Source organism: Eleginops maclovinus, chromosome 23 (assembly GCF_036324505.1).
Source record: "Eleginops maclovinus isolate JMC-PN-2008 ecotype Puerto Natales chromosome 23, JC_Emac_rtc_rv5, whole genome shotgun sequence".
Lineage (NCBI taxonomy): Eukaryota > Metazoa > Chordata > Actinopteri > Perciformes > Eleginopidae > Eleginops > Eleginops maclovinus.
Genome location: NC_086371.1, coordinates 10,906,231 through 10,923,786, shown reverse-complemented (window position 1 = coordinate 10,923,786; position 17,556 = coordinate 10,906,231). Strand labels below are relative to the sequence as shown.

At 41.4% G+C, this 17,556-nt stretch overlaps 1 protein-coding gene across 1 annotated transcript; it reads left to right on the top strand.

Moving 5' to 3' along the window:
• The first annotated feature begins 465 nt into the window (after positions 1–465).
• lnx2b (ligand of numb-protein X 2b) lies at positions 466–17,161 on the top strand. Its single transcript, XM_063876230.1, is given in 11 exon segments — positions 466–488; positions 5,739–6,312; positions 7,969–8,162; positions 9,593–9,792; positions 11,254–11,685; positions 12,337–12,395; positions 12,397–12,481; positions 13,481–13,655; positions 14,466–14,709; positions 14,794–14,952; positions 15,654–17,161. Coding segments are annotated over 10 exon segments (2,091 nt in total). The 5' UTR covers positions 466–488; positions 5,739–5,905; the 3' UTR covers positions 15,790–17,161.
• The last annotated feature ends 395 nt before the right edge of the window (positions 17,162–17,556 follow it).

Below are 17,556 nucleotides of genomic sequence, written 5' to 3'. Positions count from 1 at the left end.
AAATGTAGTGGAGCAAAAGTACATGATTTTCCTCTGATTTGTTGGTGAGTAGAAGTACAAAGTAGCAGACAATGGAAAAACTCAAGTAAAGTACAAGTATCTCAAAACTATACTTAAGTACAGTACTTGAGTAAATGTACTTAGCTACTTCTCACTTCTGCTAATACAACGGAATATTGGTGAAAAGTTGTTGTTTTGAAGCAGACACAATTCTACATGCAATATATTAACAGTAAGGGGTTCTTTTATTAAAGACTGGCGAGCCTTTTCTGTAAGAAGGGAGTGAAAAAGCATCATTGCATGAATGAACACACTGTAACAGAGCAGTGTCTGTGTCCACCTGCATGCAACTCTCCTTCCTGTCCTGCTGCTGCTCGGTGTGTTGCTCTGAAGTACGTTACTCGAAACTGGGAAAGTCGCCCAGTCTTCGCCTGTAGGCTGAACTACACCTGGGGGACAGGCTGGGATAACCACACCACAGCAATGCGGTAAAAGATAACGCAAGGGAAAACTTTGACAGCGTAAATGCTGTTCCAGTGTTTTGTTAGATTCATCTTTTTATAATTCAGTGAGTTGACAGGGATCCCTTTGTTTCAGCTAGCGACACGTTAGCTGCTTCCGGAAAACAACCTTCACACAGGTAAGGCGAGTTTCGGTCTCCTTTTGAGCCAAATCTGTCTTTCTATGAGAACTAACAGCACATAAAGCAGTTTCAACCTTTCATGTGTGTTCAAACCTCGTGTTATATGGTAAAATACAGATGTATTATGGCAAGCATTCACTCAGAAAGTGAGTTTCAAGGTGTGTAGCTGTTAGCGCTGTCTCTCAGCTGAAGGTGAAGCCATGGCTGCATGTGGTCCACCTGCCTGATACCTGTGAAGGTTAACTTTATTACCTCTCTGTCATCTGGATCTGTCACATCGTGCTGTTTTGATTAGGACCAAAGCAGCAGACATGGGCTGACAAGAGAGGGGGGGGGGGGGGGGGGGGGGGCAGTGAGTTATTTATGGTCCCAGTGACAACACACATCAGGCAGGGCAGGAAAGTGAGGGAACATGTCCTTGTTGCTGTTATCGAGCAGCTTTTCATATATAAAGTGGTAAATGCATTTTGAGGTGGGTATCGTCAACATCAGTGATGGGGAAGTCACAACCTTCATTTACTCAAGTGGCTTCTTGAGTGCACTTCCCTTGGGTATTTTCATGTAAAGCTTATTTATGTCAGTGAAATACTGTAGCCTTCTTTTCACCCGACTACACAACATAGTGTTATCTAATGGCTGTACTGTTAATGATTTAACATTCAAAGGTCAGTTACTAAAATAGGATTTGTTAAGGCTATATGTTGATCCCTAGATGGGAAATTTAGGACATAATAAAGTAGAATAATATTAACAATTGATAGTCAGCAAATGAAGTAAACACAACAGTACACCAGAGTGATATATAATATGGTTGGTTAAGTAGCTAATAGTATCAGTCATTTTTGTACAAAATGGAAATATAATGTGGCAATAAGAACACTAAATGTATAATATTACAGCAATCAAATATGTAGTATATAGTCAAATATATATCAACATACTGTATATAAATCAGACACATTGGTATTTGAGTTAAATCATCCTCATGACTATAATGCTGCAATCTTACATAAACAAATGTGTTTAGTAATATTTAGTGATTATGTGCAGCTTTGCAGTTCATTTTCTTTACAGTAGATTTCAACAAGGGTGGTCCAACTCCACATCTTGTAATATTTCAACTTAAAATATTCTTGTGTATGTGATAGTCCTGCAGTAACAGTTGCTAGGTGTAAAGTCGTGTTGTTGTGAAAAAAAGTAATACGATGTGAAGGTCACTTTGTAGTTTTGGTAGCTACATCAAGATCCAAACCAGCCTTGTTTGACCATCTATATTTTTAGTAAACTCAATCATCAGCTGAGCAATAACACTTGTTTCTGTTGGTTGGTTCAGTGAATGGCAGTAAATGTCAAATGTTCAGAGGGCTTTTGTTGATGAATAACTGTAACCTTCTGCTCTTGAAGCTGAATACAAAGGAAACACCAGGGCTGATGATAAGTTAAGGCCATGGGTGGTGTTTGTTTGGTATGGGCAGGCAGGCTGTCCTACTGTAGGAGGCTCAGCCGCCCTGTGAACACAAGCTTAACCTCCCTCCATGTGTGACATCTCGGGGAGACACTGGTACCGCGTGTGGGTCTGCAGTGAGGCTGAGAATACAACTGGCCTAGTTGTAAAACTGGAAAGAAGTTGGAAGCGGAAACACTCGGGTGATTTGTTTTGTTGATTATTTCAGATATGCAATGCAAATATTGGCCATTGTGTTGAAAAGTAGGAAGCTTTGTGTGGTGTTGCCATAGCAGTAACATAATGTTCAAACAGAGCTTAAATACATGAAAAGAAAAATATTATATTAAATTACTGATCAGAGAACCACTGATAAGTATTGTGTCATTGATCCAGTCTTACAATTTAATCTCAGAAGTGTTGGAGCTTTATGTTATTATGTCATACATAATTGAGGATTAAGAGTCATTCACCTCTTAGATCCATTTTACATTTAATGTGCTCTATTATATTGTGCGTACCAGACATACGTGTAAGGCACAGGTAGACGTGACACACCTCCTTTCAAATGGACTCATGGAGAAATTATTTGTCTAGCGTGGCTTCATCACCTGCGCTCACTGCGGGTGTGGCAGCACATGTGACTCACCCACATCGACCATCAGAGCGAGTGATTCGGCTGAGCTTTAAAGGAACACCACCTCTGGTAATCCTGTGGGAGACTGGAGACCTGTTGGGAAACAGACATTTCCTGCGAAAGCTTACACAGTCACATGATTACAAGACATTTGATTTGATTAATGCTGCCTGTGCTTTGGTTGGCTCTAAACCTGTAAAAACATTTTTCACCGTGTCTATTGTAAAGCTGTCTTGTGTTATAAGCTCCACAAACATTGACTTCTACTGTAGTATAAAATGTTTAAATGTGGGATTTCTTTGACATAATATCCTAGCTCTAGTTCAGGATTAGTATAAATACACATACTTGTGATGTTGATGTTGATTAATGGAGATGTTGATGCAAACTTTCTCAAAGATACTGAAGACTATAGGATTTTACTTGAAAATAGTAGAAGACTGGAATCCATTTCCAAACGTCTGAGTTATTATTGTTTTCATTATTTCCCACTCACTAACATGGTCAGTATAGTCAAAAATATAATACAAATATCCTAAGGTGATGTTTTTGCTCAATAGATGTCCTGGTTTACTCTCAAAAAACAACAACACTAAAACCCAAATATATCCAGTTCAGAGTTGCAACAGTACCTTTGTTTTCAAGTTGTCTGTAAATGATTTTTTATATTACTCATTCGGCGTAATTCTGAAAAATAGTGAAGGATTCTGAAATTCACACCCAGGTTCTAAAAAGTCTGACCAACAGTCCCAAACCCAAAAATATTCACTTTATAACGGTACAAAATTAGGTAAAGCAACAAACTCACATTTAAAAGCTGCTAATATGAATGAAGTAATCAATTATTCGACTAATCAGGTTATCGGCTAACCCTTACAGGATCTCCGTTTCACATGTCGGATCTCAAGAGAGACGCGCACCTTTTATTGATGTCATGCTGTATCCTTGAGGAACATGGTGATATTTACTGCTGTGTCAGTGAAGTATAAGTGGGCAGTGATAGATGGTTCAGCGGCCGCCACCTTCAGATACAATGAGCAGGAGGGGACCAGTAATCTCCAGGGTCGCTGTACGTCTTCCTGTGGAGATGACCTCTGCTCTAATGAAGACATGCTTCAACCTCGGTGAAACCCATTGGATGCTCTCGATGGCCAGATGTGCATGACACTAAATCCCAAAGCAAATAATAAACCTTAGGTATGAAGATATGAAACTGGGAGTGTAGAACCGGCTTTACTCTTTGCAGCATTGTCTTTTTAATATATTATATCACTTTCTTCACATTTTCGCTATTTTTTCTTTTCTTAATTGCATATTAAGTATTTTTTCACAATATTCCGTAACGTCTTTACACATTTTCCACATATCGTGCAGCCCTGTCTTGTGGTTTCCAAATAAATGGAACACTGGTTTCTACTGCGCTTCCTTGCCGTGCTACAGGATCCATGACCCCTATCCATTACAGGACGAGGTATCACCTATGCAAAGTGAAGACAAAGAGAGAAAGAAGGCCAGTGTGACCTCAGACGGTGTGCACGTATGTGGAAAAGTGTGCACACAAAATATTAGTAATGGGTCCCGTGTGTTTGCCATCAGTCAGTCAGCTATTGAGAGTACTTCACCTGGAATAGTGCAACATCAGCAGTCTGAGCACCCCCCCCTTCTCACACACACACACACACACACACACACACACACACACACACACACACACACACACACACACACACACACACACACACACACACACACACACACGAAGGCAAAAGGAACACTCTCCTCTTACTCTGCCTAGTTACACCAATTCCCCTCTGCATTCCTTACACCAGTGCAGCCACAGCTCACAAAAATCCATGCTTGTGCACACAAATATGCGGACACACACACACACACTGACACACACACTGGCAAGCACACACACTCATACTAACAGACATTATTCAGACGGTGTGCCGCTGGAGAGGCAGGGCTCTGGTTTCATTCAGGCTTCAGGCAGCTGAGAGGTTAGAGTCTCGTGTTTGCGTGCAGCGGCTACCGGGTGCTTGACAACCAAGATATCAGCTCGGGTGAGTCGCTTCAAGGCAATAACACTGAAGATAAAGGAGCCTTTTTGTGCCTGAAATCCTGGAAACTAAAGGTAGTGAGTTCATTGTGGTGGCTTATTTTCTTTCTAGATGTGGAAATGTGCATGGGAACAGTTTCTGTACTCCTTTTGTGTTTTGAGGATGAATTGAAGCATCTATAGGTGATATTTGATGCTGTTTTGTTCTTTTTTATGCCACTTCTCTCAGATAGCATGAAGTCTTCTTTAATGATGACTGTGAAACTACTTACTTATTTCTTAAAAAAGCCATTTATAGCAACTCAAATGGCACTTTTTGCTTCAAATCTTAACAAGAAGTTGACAAATGTTTGATTTTAATTTCCTTTAAAATCCGAACATATACTTTTTTTAAAGGATGCAATTCATCATACAGGGTTGATTTTATGGGATTTATTTAAATGTATTCGGTATCATTTATGATCTGTTAGTCTATGTATATATTTTTGATCACAGTTGTAGGGTTAAGGTTAAAGTTTCTCCAAAGAATGTGATCCTAATCAGCCCTCTCCTTATGAGAGAATTAAAGGAGATTAAGAGCTGCACAAAGGGATGGAGACCACTGCCGATTGGGTGCAAGGGGTCATTAGTGATGGGGGTTGCATTTCTGCCCAGTTCATTCACATTTCTTACTCTCTAGTAGTGCCATGCCTTTGTTCCTCCCCATTAGCAGGGGTTTGACTTTAGTCCGTTTTTTCTTGCCTCATTTCACAGAGTTTAGCCCCTTTCACTGTGGAGCTCAAGAGATGTGAATTCTTTTTGTCCCTCAGGAAACTAGCTGAGAGGAAGCAGCTGCGGCTTGCTGCCATATTGCTGCTGCTCTGTGGATTTGTCATTTCCTGTTGAGCTTGCAGGGTCTCGTAAGAATAGTCTAACTTCTGCAAAAAACTTGACAGTGTTTCTCTCTCCACAGTATCGAAATGAAGGCATGGAGATAACATTGTCGTCTCTGGATCAACCTCACGTTTGAATGGATTGTATATCTGGACACGCAGACTAATGACTGGACACAGACAGTTTTTAAGGAGATAAGAGACAAATATAATTTCCCGAGAGCTTGGTACTGATCTTCTTCAGCCAATGGCTACAACAGAAGCCAAAGTAGCCGGCAGCAGTAGCGCTGCAGGCCTGTCATGGGCGCGTGTGTGTAAAGAGTGCGGCCAGCAGCACGAGAGCTCGGACTGCCACCTGTATGAGTACCAGGACGAGGTGGACGATGAACTGGTTTGCCACATCTGCTTGCAGCCCCTCCTCAGACCTATGGACACCCCTTGTGGACACACATATTGCTTTCACTGTCTGAGCAACTTCTTGAAGGAGCAGGACTTCTGCCCCGTGGACCGCCAGCGCTTGCAGTTACATCAGTGCCGTCCCTCCAGTCTGCTGGTCAGGAACCTCCTGGACAAGCTGACTGTGATGTGTCCCCACTCTACAGAGTGTCAGCTGAAGATGCAGCGCTGTGAGCTGCAGCCGCACCTGCACAACAGGTAAGACTCTGGGCAAGACGCTGAGAGGTCAACACAGCAGTTTCATTCGATACTGTAAAGCCTTAACCTGTCTCATTGATATATATATTCCCTGTCTTTATCAAATACTACAGGGTTTTAATTCAATCATGAGCATCCCTACTATGTAATGTAATCCTGCTTGTAAATACTACTTTTGAACCTGTGATAACCTCTGTAATAACTGCAATTTGCTCTAGAATAATAACCTTGCCTTGAGCAAAAGTGTCATATGCTGCAGCAGGGAAAGACACCCTTCGTACAATACATATGGTGTTTTTTAACTAGACTGTTTTATACACTTTAAATGTAATACATGGATAAGAGGGGTATATAATACATCAGTATAGTTGGATCTGGATTTCATAAATTTGGCATGAAACACAGGGATTTGAGGCACAGGTTCAAATGAAGGCCAAGGCATATCTGGGATCACATCTGAAGAGTTGTATATTACCTTTAGAATATATATTATACTACAAGTTTGCGGGCATGTAAACAACGCAGTGAGCACAGAGTAATAATTCAACGCATGACGACCTAATTCCTTCTAGAGTTGAATTACATTGCCTGCAAGCCTTCCCACTAACTTCTGAAAACAAATCCTATTTGGGAATCGTTTGACGTTTTTTCTGTAAATTCTTTTTTAAATGAAATACAAAGATTGCTATCACCATAACATCTCTCAATTTAACAAAAACCTACCGCTGCTTATCTTAGCGTAAAGACTAAATCATGGGGGAAACATGCACCTTTGTTGGCTTTGCCTGCCTACCTGCACCTCTAAAGTTCACTAATTCAAATGATGGTTTGAACAGTACACAATTGAGGTATACAATCTAAAATGTCAACATGAGTGGCATAAATAATAAGTGTCAAACTATTCCTTAGACATGATGCATGTTATTGTAAGCCCTACTAAGCCCAAATACATTTCCTGCACACTAGCATCTCCACACAATCTATAACAAGTTTAAGACTTGTCTAAACAATGCTTACTACTTCTGAGGAATGGAAAATATCTTTCCTCACTGTATTTTGTTTCTCCTCTTTATGGCCTTTTAAAGGCTGTGTTTTCCCTCTCAAAGCTCCTGTTAGCTCAGTCCCTATGAACACACACACTTCTAATTATGGAGCTGAAGGCAAAGTGCAGGTCAGTCCTCTTGTTTTTCTCATGGCCAGTGCTTATCATCCTGGTGGCCAGCCATGACGTAGTCAGTTGTGGGAGGCAGATAGTCCTGCTGCCGCTGCTCTGTGCAAACAATGAGGAGACAAAGTTCAGTCAGCATGAACAAGCAGCCGGCCAGCGCTCTGACTGGCTTAATCAGACTCAACCTGTCTCACAGACTCCCTGCAATGCAGTAAAATCGTCTGCTCATCTGCATAGTGCTTCTATTCTGAGCCCAGTGCATAAATAGTCCAGCCTTTTGTCATCTCAAAACACTTTTGATAATGATTTTCTTTCTCTTTTTTCTGTCTTCAATCAATTCTACCACTCCTTGTTACCTTCAAACATTTAAGAACATACCCTTCAGATCATCATAAAGATTGTGTTGTTTCTAAAAAAGTAAAACCACTGGTAAATCATCAGCCATATCCTTGTCTTTACTCGTTTCCTCCTTGCGCCTATCTCCCCAGATGTCCTGTTTTTAGAAGACTGAGGGAGGAAGCAGAGAAGAGGAAGAGGCCCTCGTGGAACGAGCTAAAGGGACGTAAGGGTGATGGGGAGTTGTCTGCTGACGCTAAACATTCAGCAACACTTTCTCAAAATCCCAACAGAGATCAGCCTGATCCGGGGCTCATAAATCCTGCCTATGAAGAAAGTGAGGAAGGTATGGGATCATTTTATCATACTAACAACAAAACGCCCTTATTTCAGCAATTGAATCCCATAAGTCGTCTTGTTCAAGTAACAGCAAAGTTTAAGGGATTTTCTTTCCACCGATACACACACAAACTAGAGGGTACTAGAAAAACACTCCCATGGAAATGATTTGTAATCGGAGGCTGCTCATACTGACACTTAATAATGTTTCATAGAAGCTTCTGTGTGGAACAGAAATAGTTATCTTGCTCAGGGGGGGCTGGGGGGGGGGGGATTGAAGAAAATCCAAATCCTGGAGCCCGCCCCCCCTTCAGCGTGGGAGGTTGTGTAATCATACCGTCGGGATCTGGTGAGGGTTTTAAGCCTTAAGGGTTTGATTCCATGTCTGTCACAGGTGAATCATCAGCTCACAGATGTGATAACCAGACAGTCTCATCACCTGGAAAAACCCTCAAAGCAACCTGCAAGCCAGAACCAGGGGCCAAACTCCATGAAAACATGGTTGCCAGGCAACTGATAGTCTGTGTCCGCAGAGAAGTTTGCATGGTTGTCATTAACATCCCTGTTTTAATCAAATTACTGCTTTAGCCACTTAACACGTGACACACAATGAGCTTACAGGTTTATGTATTAACCTTAACTTATATTTGACTGCTTAACATTTTGAATTCATCCCCCAAAACGATTGGAGGCACTGCTCTGGAGTCAGCTGGAGTTGTAAATACTTTCTGATCTGTTTGTCTGCACAGTTGAAATACTCTATGAATTATTAGTTAGGATTACAACAAGCTGATGTTCACTCTGTTTCCCGTCTCATGTTGCTTTTCACTGTGTACTGTAAAATCCTCCTCCAAATAAGAAGGTGTTATTGGTTGTCACAGAGTTGTGTAACTTTATGCATGTCTCTACTGGCAGAGGCGTACTCCAACAGTTTGGTAGATAACGTATTTTGCTGTTTGCTGGTAGCGAGATGAGGAGATCTGGGCTGAATGATTTTGGAAAAAAGTATTCAGTGGCGATAAAAACAATAGTCCTAATATGCACGGAATAAAAAAATGCAGGATAGGGTCAACTCATTTTAGCCCAAAGTATTATGTTTTATAATCATGTCAGTACAAGGCTTATAATCTGTAAGGGATATAATTAAAAAGATCTTAAACCAACTTTTTAAATTATGATTTGACTCTTCCACATATATTAAATTAACCTAGTTATTTGTTTAGCATGTGTCTTGCCCTACAGGACCATCTTTGGAGTACAGTTTTGTTTACTTCTGATAGGGGTTATGGCTAGCTCATTGATATTTAAACTTCAATTTCTCTTACTGTATGTTTATCAGGTATTAACAATGGCACTGATCCAACAGGTGCTGAGAAATGAAAGTATTTGCTTCATAAACCTGAAAAACATTTGTATTTACTCCACTGTTTTCTCCAGACAACACCCCACTGCGGTCCAGTCTGGTGGCCGAGTCCAACGTGGTGGAGCTGTTCAGAGAGGAACCGGAGGAGGAGCTCGGCCTTCGCATCGTGGGGGGGAAAGACACGCCGCTGGGGAACATCGTCATCCAGGAGATCGTGCGAGACTCGCTGGCAGCTCGTGATGGCAGACTCGCCCCGGGGGACCACATCTTAGAGGTGAGGGAGTCTAGGAAACAAAAGTTTTAATCTCCTCTTCATTATTGGATTTTAGTCTGGTGGCCTAGCGTGACACGGTTCACTTACACCAAAACACCCTTGTGCATTCCCATGGTAATGTAAACACAGTGCTTTGAAGCAGGGAAAGGAAAAGAAGATTTTCAAGATAAACAAGTTTTGGCCCCATGGTTCAAGGCGTGGTTAATATTACAGGGAAAAACTTGTCAGTGTCGCAGCTTTACCTTGTTGTTGTCACTGATTTAATGTACCGCCTACCGTGTTCAGTTTATCAAACCCCAGTAGTCAATATGAAACTATAAGATTAGTCATGTGGCTAGTTTTATGCCAATGAGTGCAACGACTAATATATATATTTTTATTTTCTATATATGTTTGATTAATGAACATACAGTTTGGTCTACAGGAAATCAGAAAAACATTTTCCACACAAAACAAACAGTCCAAAAGCACAAATCTTAAACTTTGATGTTAAAACCTGGATTCATGCCGTTTTTGGTGTATTTTCGCATAAAAAAACACAATTAAAAAATAATAAGTTTTATCAAGTAATTTATTTTTGAAAGACTATCACCTTACCATTGTAGCTCTAGTTCCACCATAATACTTGTTTATTTTTGTATTTTATTCTATATAATCTAAACATCAGTCTCAATACCCTTACTCAAAATCAGAGTCATACGTTTATTACTTGTGAATATAATTCAGTGTTTAATTTCAGTTTCCACAAAGGGGAATGAGAACGGAAATATAATAAACTTGATAATAATCACAACTTATCAGTTTATAAGTTGCAGTTTCCTCTCTAACAACAATATCCTCCTCCTCGTATTTCTACCCTCCCGTTCTTGTGGAACATGGTACCGCTCTAAACCGAGCTTATAAATTATTTCAGCTCCGGTTCTGGCCCTCTGCTTCAGGGTGTCCTCCAAAATGCTGCTTTCCTTCCAAAGACAACCAATCCCAAACCTGGATATGAAAACAAAAACCTGTCATTCAACAGGCCCTCAGGATGTGAAATATTAGCTGCAGTTTTTTGGGGGCTTTGTGGAAAACTGGTGCATGTAAAGAGATACTGTGACTCAGTGTTTCCCTTCCCCTCGAGTTGATGCATGGATTTCTCTGAAGGCAAATCTAAAGGCTGTTAACACACCGCTGATAACTTGTTACTATAATTTGGATATGTGTGTAAATATCTTTTATCTTCTGTGATGCAGAAATATTTGTATGGTAACAATGTAGATCAAGTGATTCCAGAAATCACTTTTTGCTCTTGCTTTTCTCTGAATCTGAAATCCTGTTACATTTGTTACAGCAAAAGTGGCAGGCTCTACAAAATAATGTCTCTAGCTTTCTATAGTGGAAGCATCCACGTACAGCTCTTACTGAAATGTGTGTTAGGCTGACACTGACAGTGGTTGCCTCTCTCTGTTGTGTCTGCAGGTGAATGACGTCAGCCTGGCTTCAGTGCCTCACGCCCGGGCCATCGCGGTGCTGCGGCAGCCATCCATCCTCAGGCTCACTGTGATGCAGGAGAAAGGTTTCAAAACAAGGGATCCGCGGTCCGATCATCCCCCTTCCTCTGGCACCGCCTCCACTGCCTCCCAGCCCTCTCACAGTCCCCATGGCAACGCTACCTCCAATCACAACCAAGGCACCGTCCTGCAGGTGACGCTCGTGAAGAGTCAGCGCAGCGAACCGCTCGGCATCAAACTCATCCGCAAGTCTGATGAGAGCGGGGTCTTCATCCTGGACCTACTGTCCGGCGGACTGGCGGCCAAAGACGGGAAACTGAGGAACAACGACAAAGTGCTCGCCATCAACGGTCATGACCTGAGGCACGGCACACCTGAGAGCGCTGCCCAGATCATACAGGTGTGTAATTAGAGCCCCAGAGATAGGATGTTGTAGACTTTGGTCCATTAACTGCAAATGACATGCTACATTACTACAAGTATACCAAAGCCATGAAGACTCTGCTAAAGACTTACAGGCTGAGTTTATTTCAGAATGATGATGTGTTATTATTTGGATAATGCATTTGTTTGCATGAATTGGACTAGTTTGAACTCACTTGTGTTGCTGCATTTCAGTACAGACAGCCTGTGGTTGTTGGCTGTTCATACAAATTTGTTTTTAATCAAATCAAGGCAGAGAAACGAAGCTAACAAACAATATGCAAACAACGTGAACAAAAAAAAGTGATTATGTAGCCAAATGATAAAGAAGCTGTTGTGAGTTTCCCACCATCAGTTGTATGTATTTCCAAAGAGCAATTGAATGCAGAAAAAGAAGACGTTCAAAACAGCAACTGCTTTCAATTACTTTTGCGATGCTGTAGCATAAACAAAACCATCTGAGAGCCAAAAGCCTTTCAAGAAGAAAGAAGACATACTTTATTAATCCCCCACAGGGAAATTACCTTCATGTTTACCCTCATTACATGTGACCACTTTATTCATTATACAGGGTGTTCTTTATATCCCATGTAACTGTAATTGTTTTTTTTTCAATGTGTGCATTCAGGCGAGTGAGGTGCGTGTGAACTTTGTGGTGATGAGGCCTGCAGAGCCTCAGGAGGAGGGGGGGGGGCAGCAGAGAGGGACACAGCCGAGCAGCCAGGAGGGTCCCCGACCCGCAGTACTTCAGACGCCGCTCCACATACATAAAGGTGATACATTTACACAGAGAATAATGCTTCAACTACTTTTTATATGAAATGTTTGGTTTTTTTCACAGCAGTCTTCCGTCCTTAGGAAAGAAACTCAACCCCAAATTGCTCCCATAGGCATGTCTACAGTATTGAAGAGTACGAAAGTCTGTTGGATAAAAACGTCGGCCAGATGCCATGTAATAATGTAATCCCGGCCCCTGCCAGCTGTTGGCCCCTGAACTTCTTTTCCACAACTTAGCACAATGTTTTCTCAGTATTTTACAAACTTGACAGGTTTCAGTTTGCACAGTGTAATTGTGATTGCTCCTCTGCCAGTCACACTCATGTGTACCATACACTGTCAGTAGAAAGAATGGCAACCCCCCCAGCCAAGGGGTGAGAAGCTTTGAGCGCAGACACCTGCGTCGGTGAGCGGAGATGAAAGCGATCTCCGGGGCCTCCCTCTGTCCGGATCAAAAGGCCTGGGGTGCTGCTCACTCTATGCTACAGGGCCACTTTCTTGTTGTTGTTTGGTTGTTTCTTTGGGCAGCAGAGGATCAAAGCTGGTAACAGTTAGCTTTCGCCTGCAGAGTCGAGCCTTTTCGTCTTGATGGGGGGGATGGGTTCCCTGCTGGGGGGAGGAAGAGCCCCATCCTCCCCCCGGCTTCCCTTCTGATGGTTAACAGACTCCAGAGGGAAACTGGTTGAAGCTGTCACTTTCCACACATCTTATCCACTACGAGAGCTGAGTGTTGATCCTCACACGTTCCCTCTACCCTTACCTCTCAGCTCCTTCTCAAAGTTTCACATTTGTTTCTACGAGTGGTTTTGTGAGAGGAATCAATTAAGTCAAAGGATCCTGCAGAGTCTAAAGTGTGTGTATGTTTTGTCATACAAATTAAGATAAAACCATAATTTGTGAAACATGTTATACAAAGCAAGGCCAAACTCTATAGGGTGATGTTGATCAAAGGGGTATTCATTGCTTTGTCTATGGTTGTTTTATTGTTCATATAGGATCCTCCAGGAGGGTTTTCCAGCCAGGAGAAGACAGTGAGCATGAAGAAGGAGCCTCGGCTTTCCTTGGGCATCACCATCGCCGGGGGGAGAGACTGTCGGAGCCGTCTGCCCGTTTACATCACCAGTGTGCAGCCAGTCGGCTGTCTTCACCGAGATGGCACCATCCAAAGAGGTGCAAAGCAGCGTCTGCTCATGTGTGAATCTGACGTTTAATCAGACATTTTGGTAAAAGCTTTACGCTTTGCAATTGAATCTGGGAATGTTATTAATCATGCCGAGACTTCTCTATTACATTCAGTTTCTTACTTTTCAGAAGCTGGTAGAAGCAGATTTGTTGCATTTTGCTTTAAAACCATCTGAAAGAATTGATTCTCCAGATAGTTGCAGAATTATTTCCTGTCGATCAGATAATCAATAAATTGCTGATTGATGCAGCGCTAAAATGTATGTCAAAGGAAGTAGTCTTTGACAGAGTGGGGGGCAGTTCAGTCACATTGAAACAGAAAAGTAGTTGAATAATGACACTGATCAGCATCAGCAGGAAACCGTTTACGGGAAACCATTTACAGTTCTGTTTGCAAATCCATCACAATGTGACCACTGACTGAATAGGAAAAGAGCAATTCTCTTTTCACTTGCTGCTATTCAGGGACACAATGTGGACACTTAAACAGAGAGGATGTGTGCTGAAACAGAGGCCTGACCCAGACTTCTTTAGGAGAGGTGCCCGCCTTCCAACGTCCAAATTAGGCCGTTTAAATGTGCATGCTTTTCTCTCTGTCAGTCTTAGAGTGCATTTTTCTCCTTTCCAAAATACCCTTTTCCCCCCTTAAAATTGCTTAATTTATTTTAAAGCCATTTTATTCTGTGCTATACATCTGGTTAAATTGACAGCCATTTGAGTGCACTCCTGATAACATTTTACATTTAAAACTCTTTTTCTTTACTAAAATGTCTCACAACATCATGTGTGTCTCCTCAGGCGACGTTCTGCTGAGCATTAACGGTGTCGATCTGACCCAGTTGACCTACAATGAGGCGGTCTCTGTGCTGAAGGCTCAGACAGCTCAGTCCCAGGTGGCCCTGCGCGTCATCCAGACCCTCTCCGATGTTCCGGACGAGGACGGCGAGGCGGCCAACAAGGACGACATGGACACTATGGAAGACCCGCGAGACGACGCCCTCAACTGGACGCCGCTGTGGACGCGCTGGCTGGGTTTACCGAGGTAGAGCCTGAATTCTGTTTCTCCACTCCAAATTTATTTTATTTAGGCTAATGTTAAAAGTTAACTGTGCCCTTGTTGTTTCAGTCCCATGCACTGGTGCCGGGACATTGTCCTGCAGAAGACCAACAACGAGAGCTGGGGCTTCAGTATTGTCGGCGGCTACGAGGAGAGCCACGGCCAGCAGCCTTTCTTCATCAAAACCATCGTGCCTGGAACACCTGCTCACTTTGACGGACGCCTCAAGTGAGTTAAGCTAAATTTAAGTCCTTCATGACTTCCTCAGTTCCTGCCTCCTCTGTTCACTCTCCACATTACCTTTTGTGTGGAGCTTTAGGGAAATACATACCGAATAATCACAGATGTCATTTAATGCAGCAGAAGTGTAGAGATTATCATCAAACCACAAAGATTTTATTTATAAACTCACATGCTTGCAATTTAAAGATTTGGTGGACTTAAAATAGCACAATTCATGTACATACTTCCATACTGTATCAGGAAGTGTTTTTTCAGTCAGTACGAGGATTCAGGCTTTACAAAATAATCACAACAAATGCCAAAGAAAAAAGTTGTTCATTTGGATAAAAGGAAAGGGAATTTGTGTAATGCAAATAATAGATTTCAAATACAAATTGTGTAACGGATATATGAGGTATGAACGCTGTTGTGTATATATGCATTTTTTATGGATCATTTGGGTATATATATATTTAACACTGTACATTGGATTTGGTTCTTTCTTTTATTTCACTAAATGTATTTCATGAGAATTATACAAAATAAAGAACATTAAAAAGGGTAAGTGTAATAAGTCTATTCCTGTTCTGTCAGCATAAACTTGCTTTGATTTGTCACTTTGCTTTTATTATATTTTATGTGTAAATGATTTTTTTAAGCTGCTGTCTGAACTCATGTCAACATTAATGGTCTGCGGTTCCCTCCAGGTGCGGCGATGAGATTGTGGCGGTGAACGGCGCCACCACGGTAGGAATGAACAACTCTTCGCTCATCCCCATGCTGAAGCTGCAGAAGAATAAAGTCACTCTGACGGTGGTGTCTTGGCCCGGGAGTCTGGTGTAGAAACACACACACCTGACCAGTCACTCTCTTTCCACTCCGTCATCTCTTTATTGTTCCTCACACACACACAGATCCTCGCCCTGCTCAGCTGCATTCTTGACTCACTCTCCCTTTAATATGTAACTCATAGTTATGTAATGTGTGTGCTTAGGAACCATCGTGTGTACAATGGAAATTAGTTTCTGAGCACGGTATGAGCAGATGATTGCACAAACTAGGTTTAGAGTGAGAACGTGATGACAATCAGTGAATTATATGCTAAGGACAAACTGGAACGTTGAACACCTTGTTGATCCTTTCATTAATACTTTATGTACTTTTTCTCTTTGTTGTTTAACATTGTTATCATTTGCTCGTCATGACTTCTAATAAGAAAGGTCGTTGTTACGATATGATAGAGTGTTGTGATGAAGAATTATAGGTGACTACACATAACAAGATGGCTGCTGACTGTACAGACTCATGCCAAAGACAGAAAGAGCATCCTGTCCTGTAGCTTTTATAGATTCTATCAATCTCACTACAATGCACTTTCAACACGTGCAACAGAATGACAAAACCCTGATGTAAATGTAAGTAAACTCAGTCAAAGTGATGTTTAGGATTAAATAAACTGCTGCAACTAGGAAACAACACTTGGGTTTTAACAGGGCGGGTGTCTAAAAGCCAAAGAAAAGAAAGGAGGACAGAAAGGTTTGGTTTAAAGGGGCTTATACCGATATACAGAGGCTCTTTAATCAGTCATCAGTAAAATCTTACACAGTCCTTTATGTAACAGGAAACCTGAACACAACATTCAATCAGATTTACATTGGTAGGAAACAGCTTGGGTCCAAATTTATTTCCTGTTAGCAGTTAATATGAGCAAATTCTGAGACAGGAAATAAACATTCTTCTTGTTAAAAGCTGAGAGCTGGTCTATAGAAGCAAGTTCACTCAGATAAAGGGTTTTAGTCTATTCATAAGACATTCAGCAGACATCCGTTGAGCAGTTCTTTAAACATGAGTGACATAAGCAGGTGCCTTTTAGACATTAAAAGACAAACCAGAATGTAAACCTGCCTTAAATTCCCACTGTACAAAAATGCTTCATTATATCCTCTCATTATAAACTGTTAATAAGAATTTCAAAGGAGAAAACAGCCTTGTGAGATACATCTGTGTTACCTCGGTTCTATTTTTATGTCAACACATTCCCAGTGGCCTTTTCTTGTGTCTAAATTGAGACAAGACTTATTAAATAGCTCAGTTTCAGGATTTGTTTTCAAGTCAGAGTGGCTGCGATATAAAGATATATATGTACATAGAGTAGGAAATATATGTATTAGCCTGTACACTATTTCTTTATGTTCAATAAAATCATAACAAATTGGGTTTTTTCCATTTATCCTTGCTTTGCGTCAGTTACATTGGTGTTGAGGCTAAGCAGTTTACAGAAATGATCATCAATGTTGCAAAGAGCTGATTTTTGTTCCAATTTCATAATAGGTATGGAAATCCAAGTATTCCTTTATATTTGAATGAACTACAGCATGAGGGAAAAGGTTGCAATCACAGACCCAGTCAGAAATGTCCAATAAACTGTGCAGTCCGTTCATGGCTCAGTCTGACACCTAGTGGACACAAACTGACTCTTTGAAACACACGCAGAAAAGGAAACTTTAGCTCTGCAGTAATTTAGTCACTTTAAAGATGATCAAACTTATTTTATAAAGTTTGCACACCGCATGTAGTGTCCAGTTTGTGAAACTTGCATGTGCAAACACA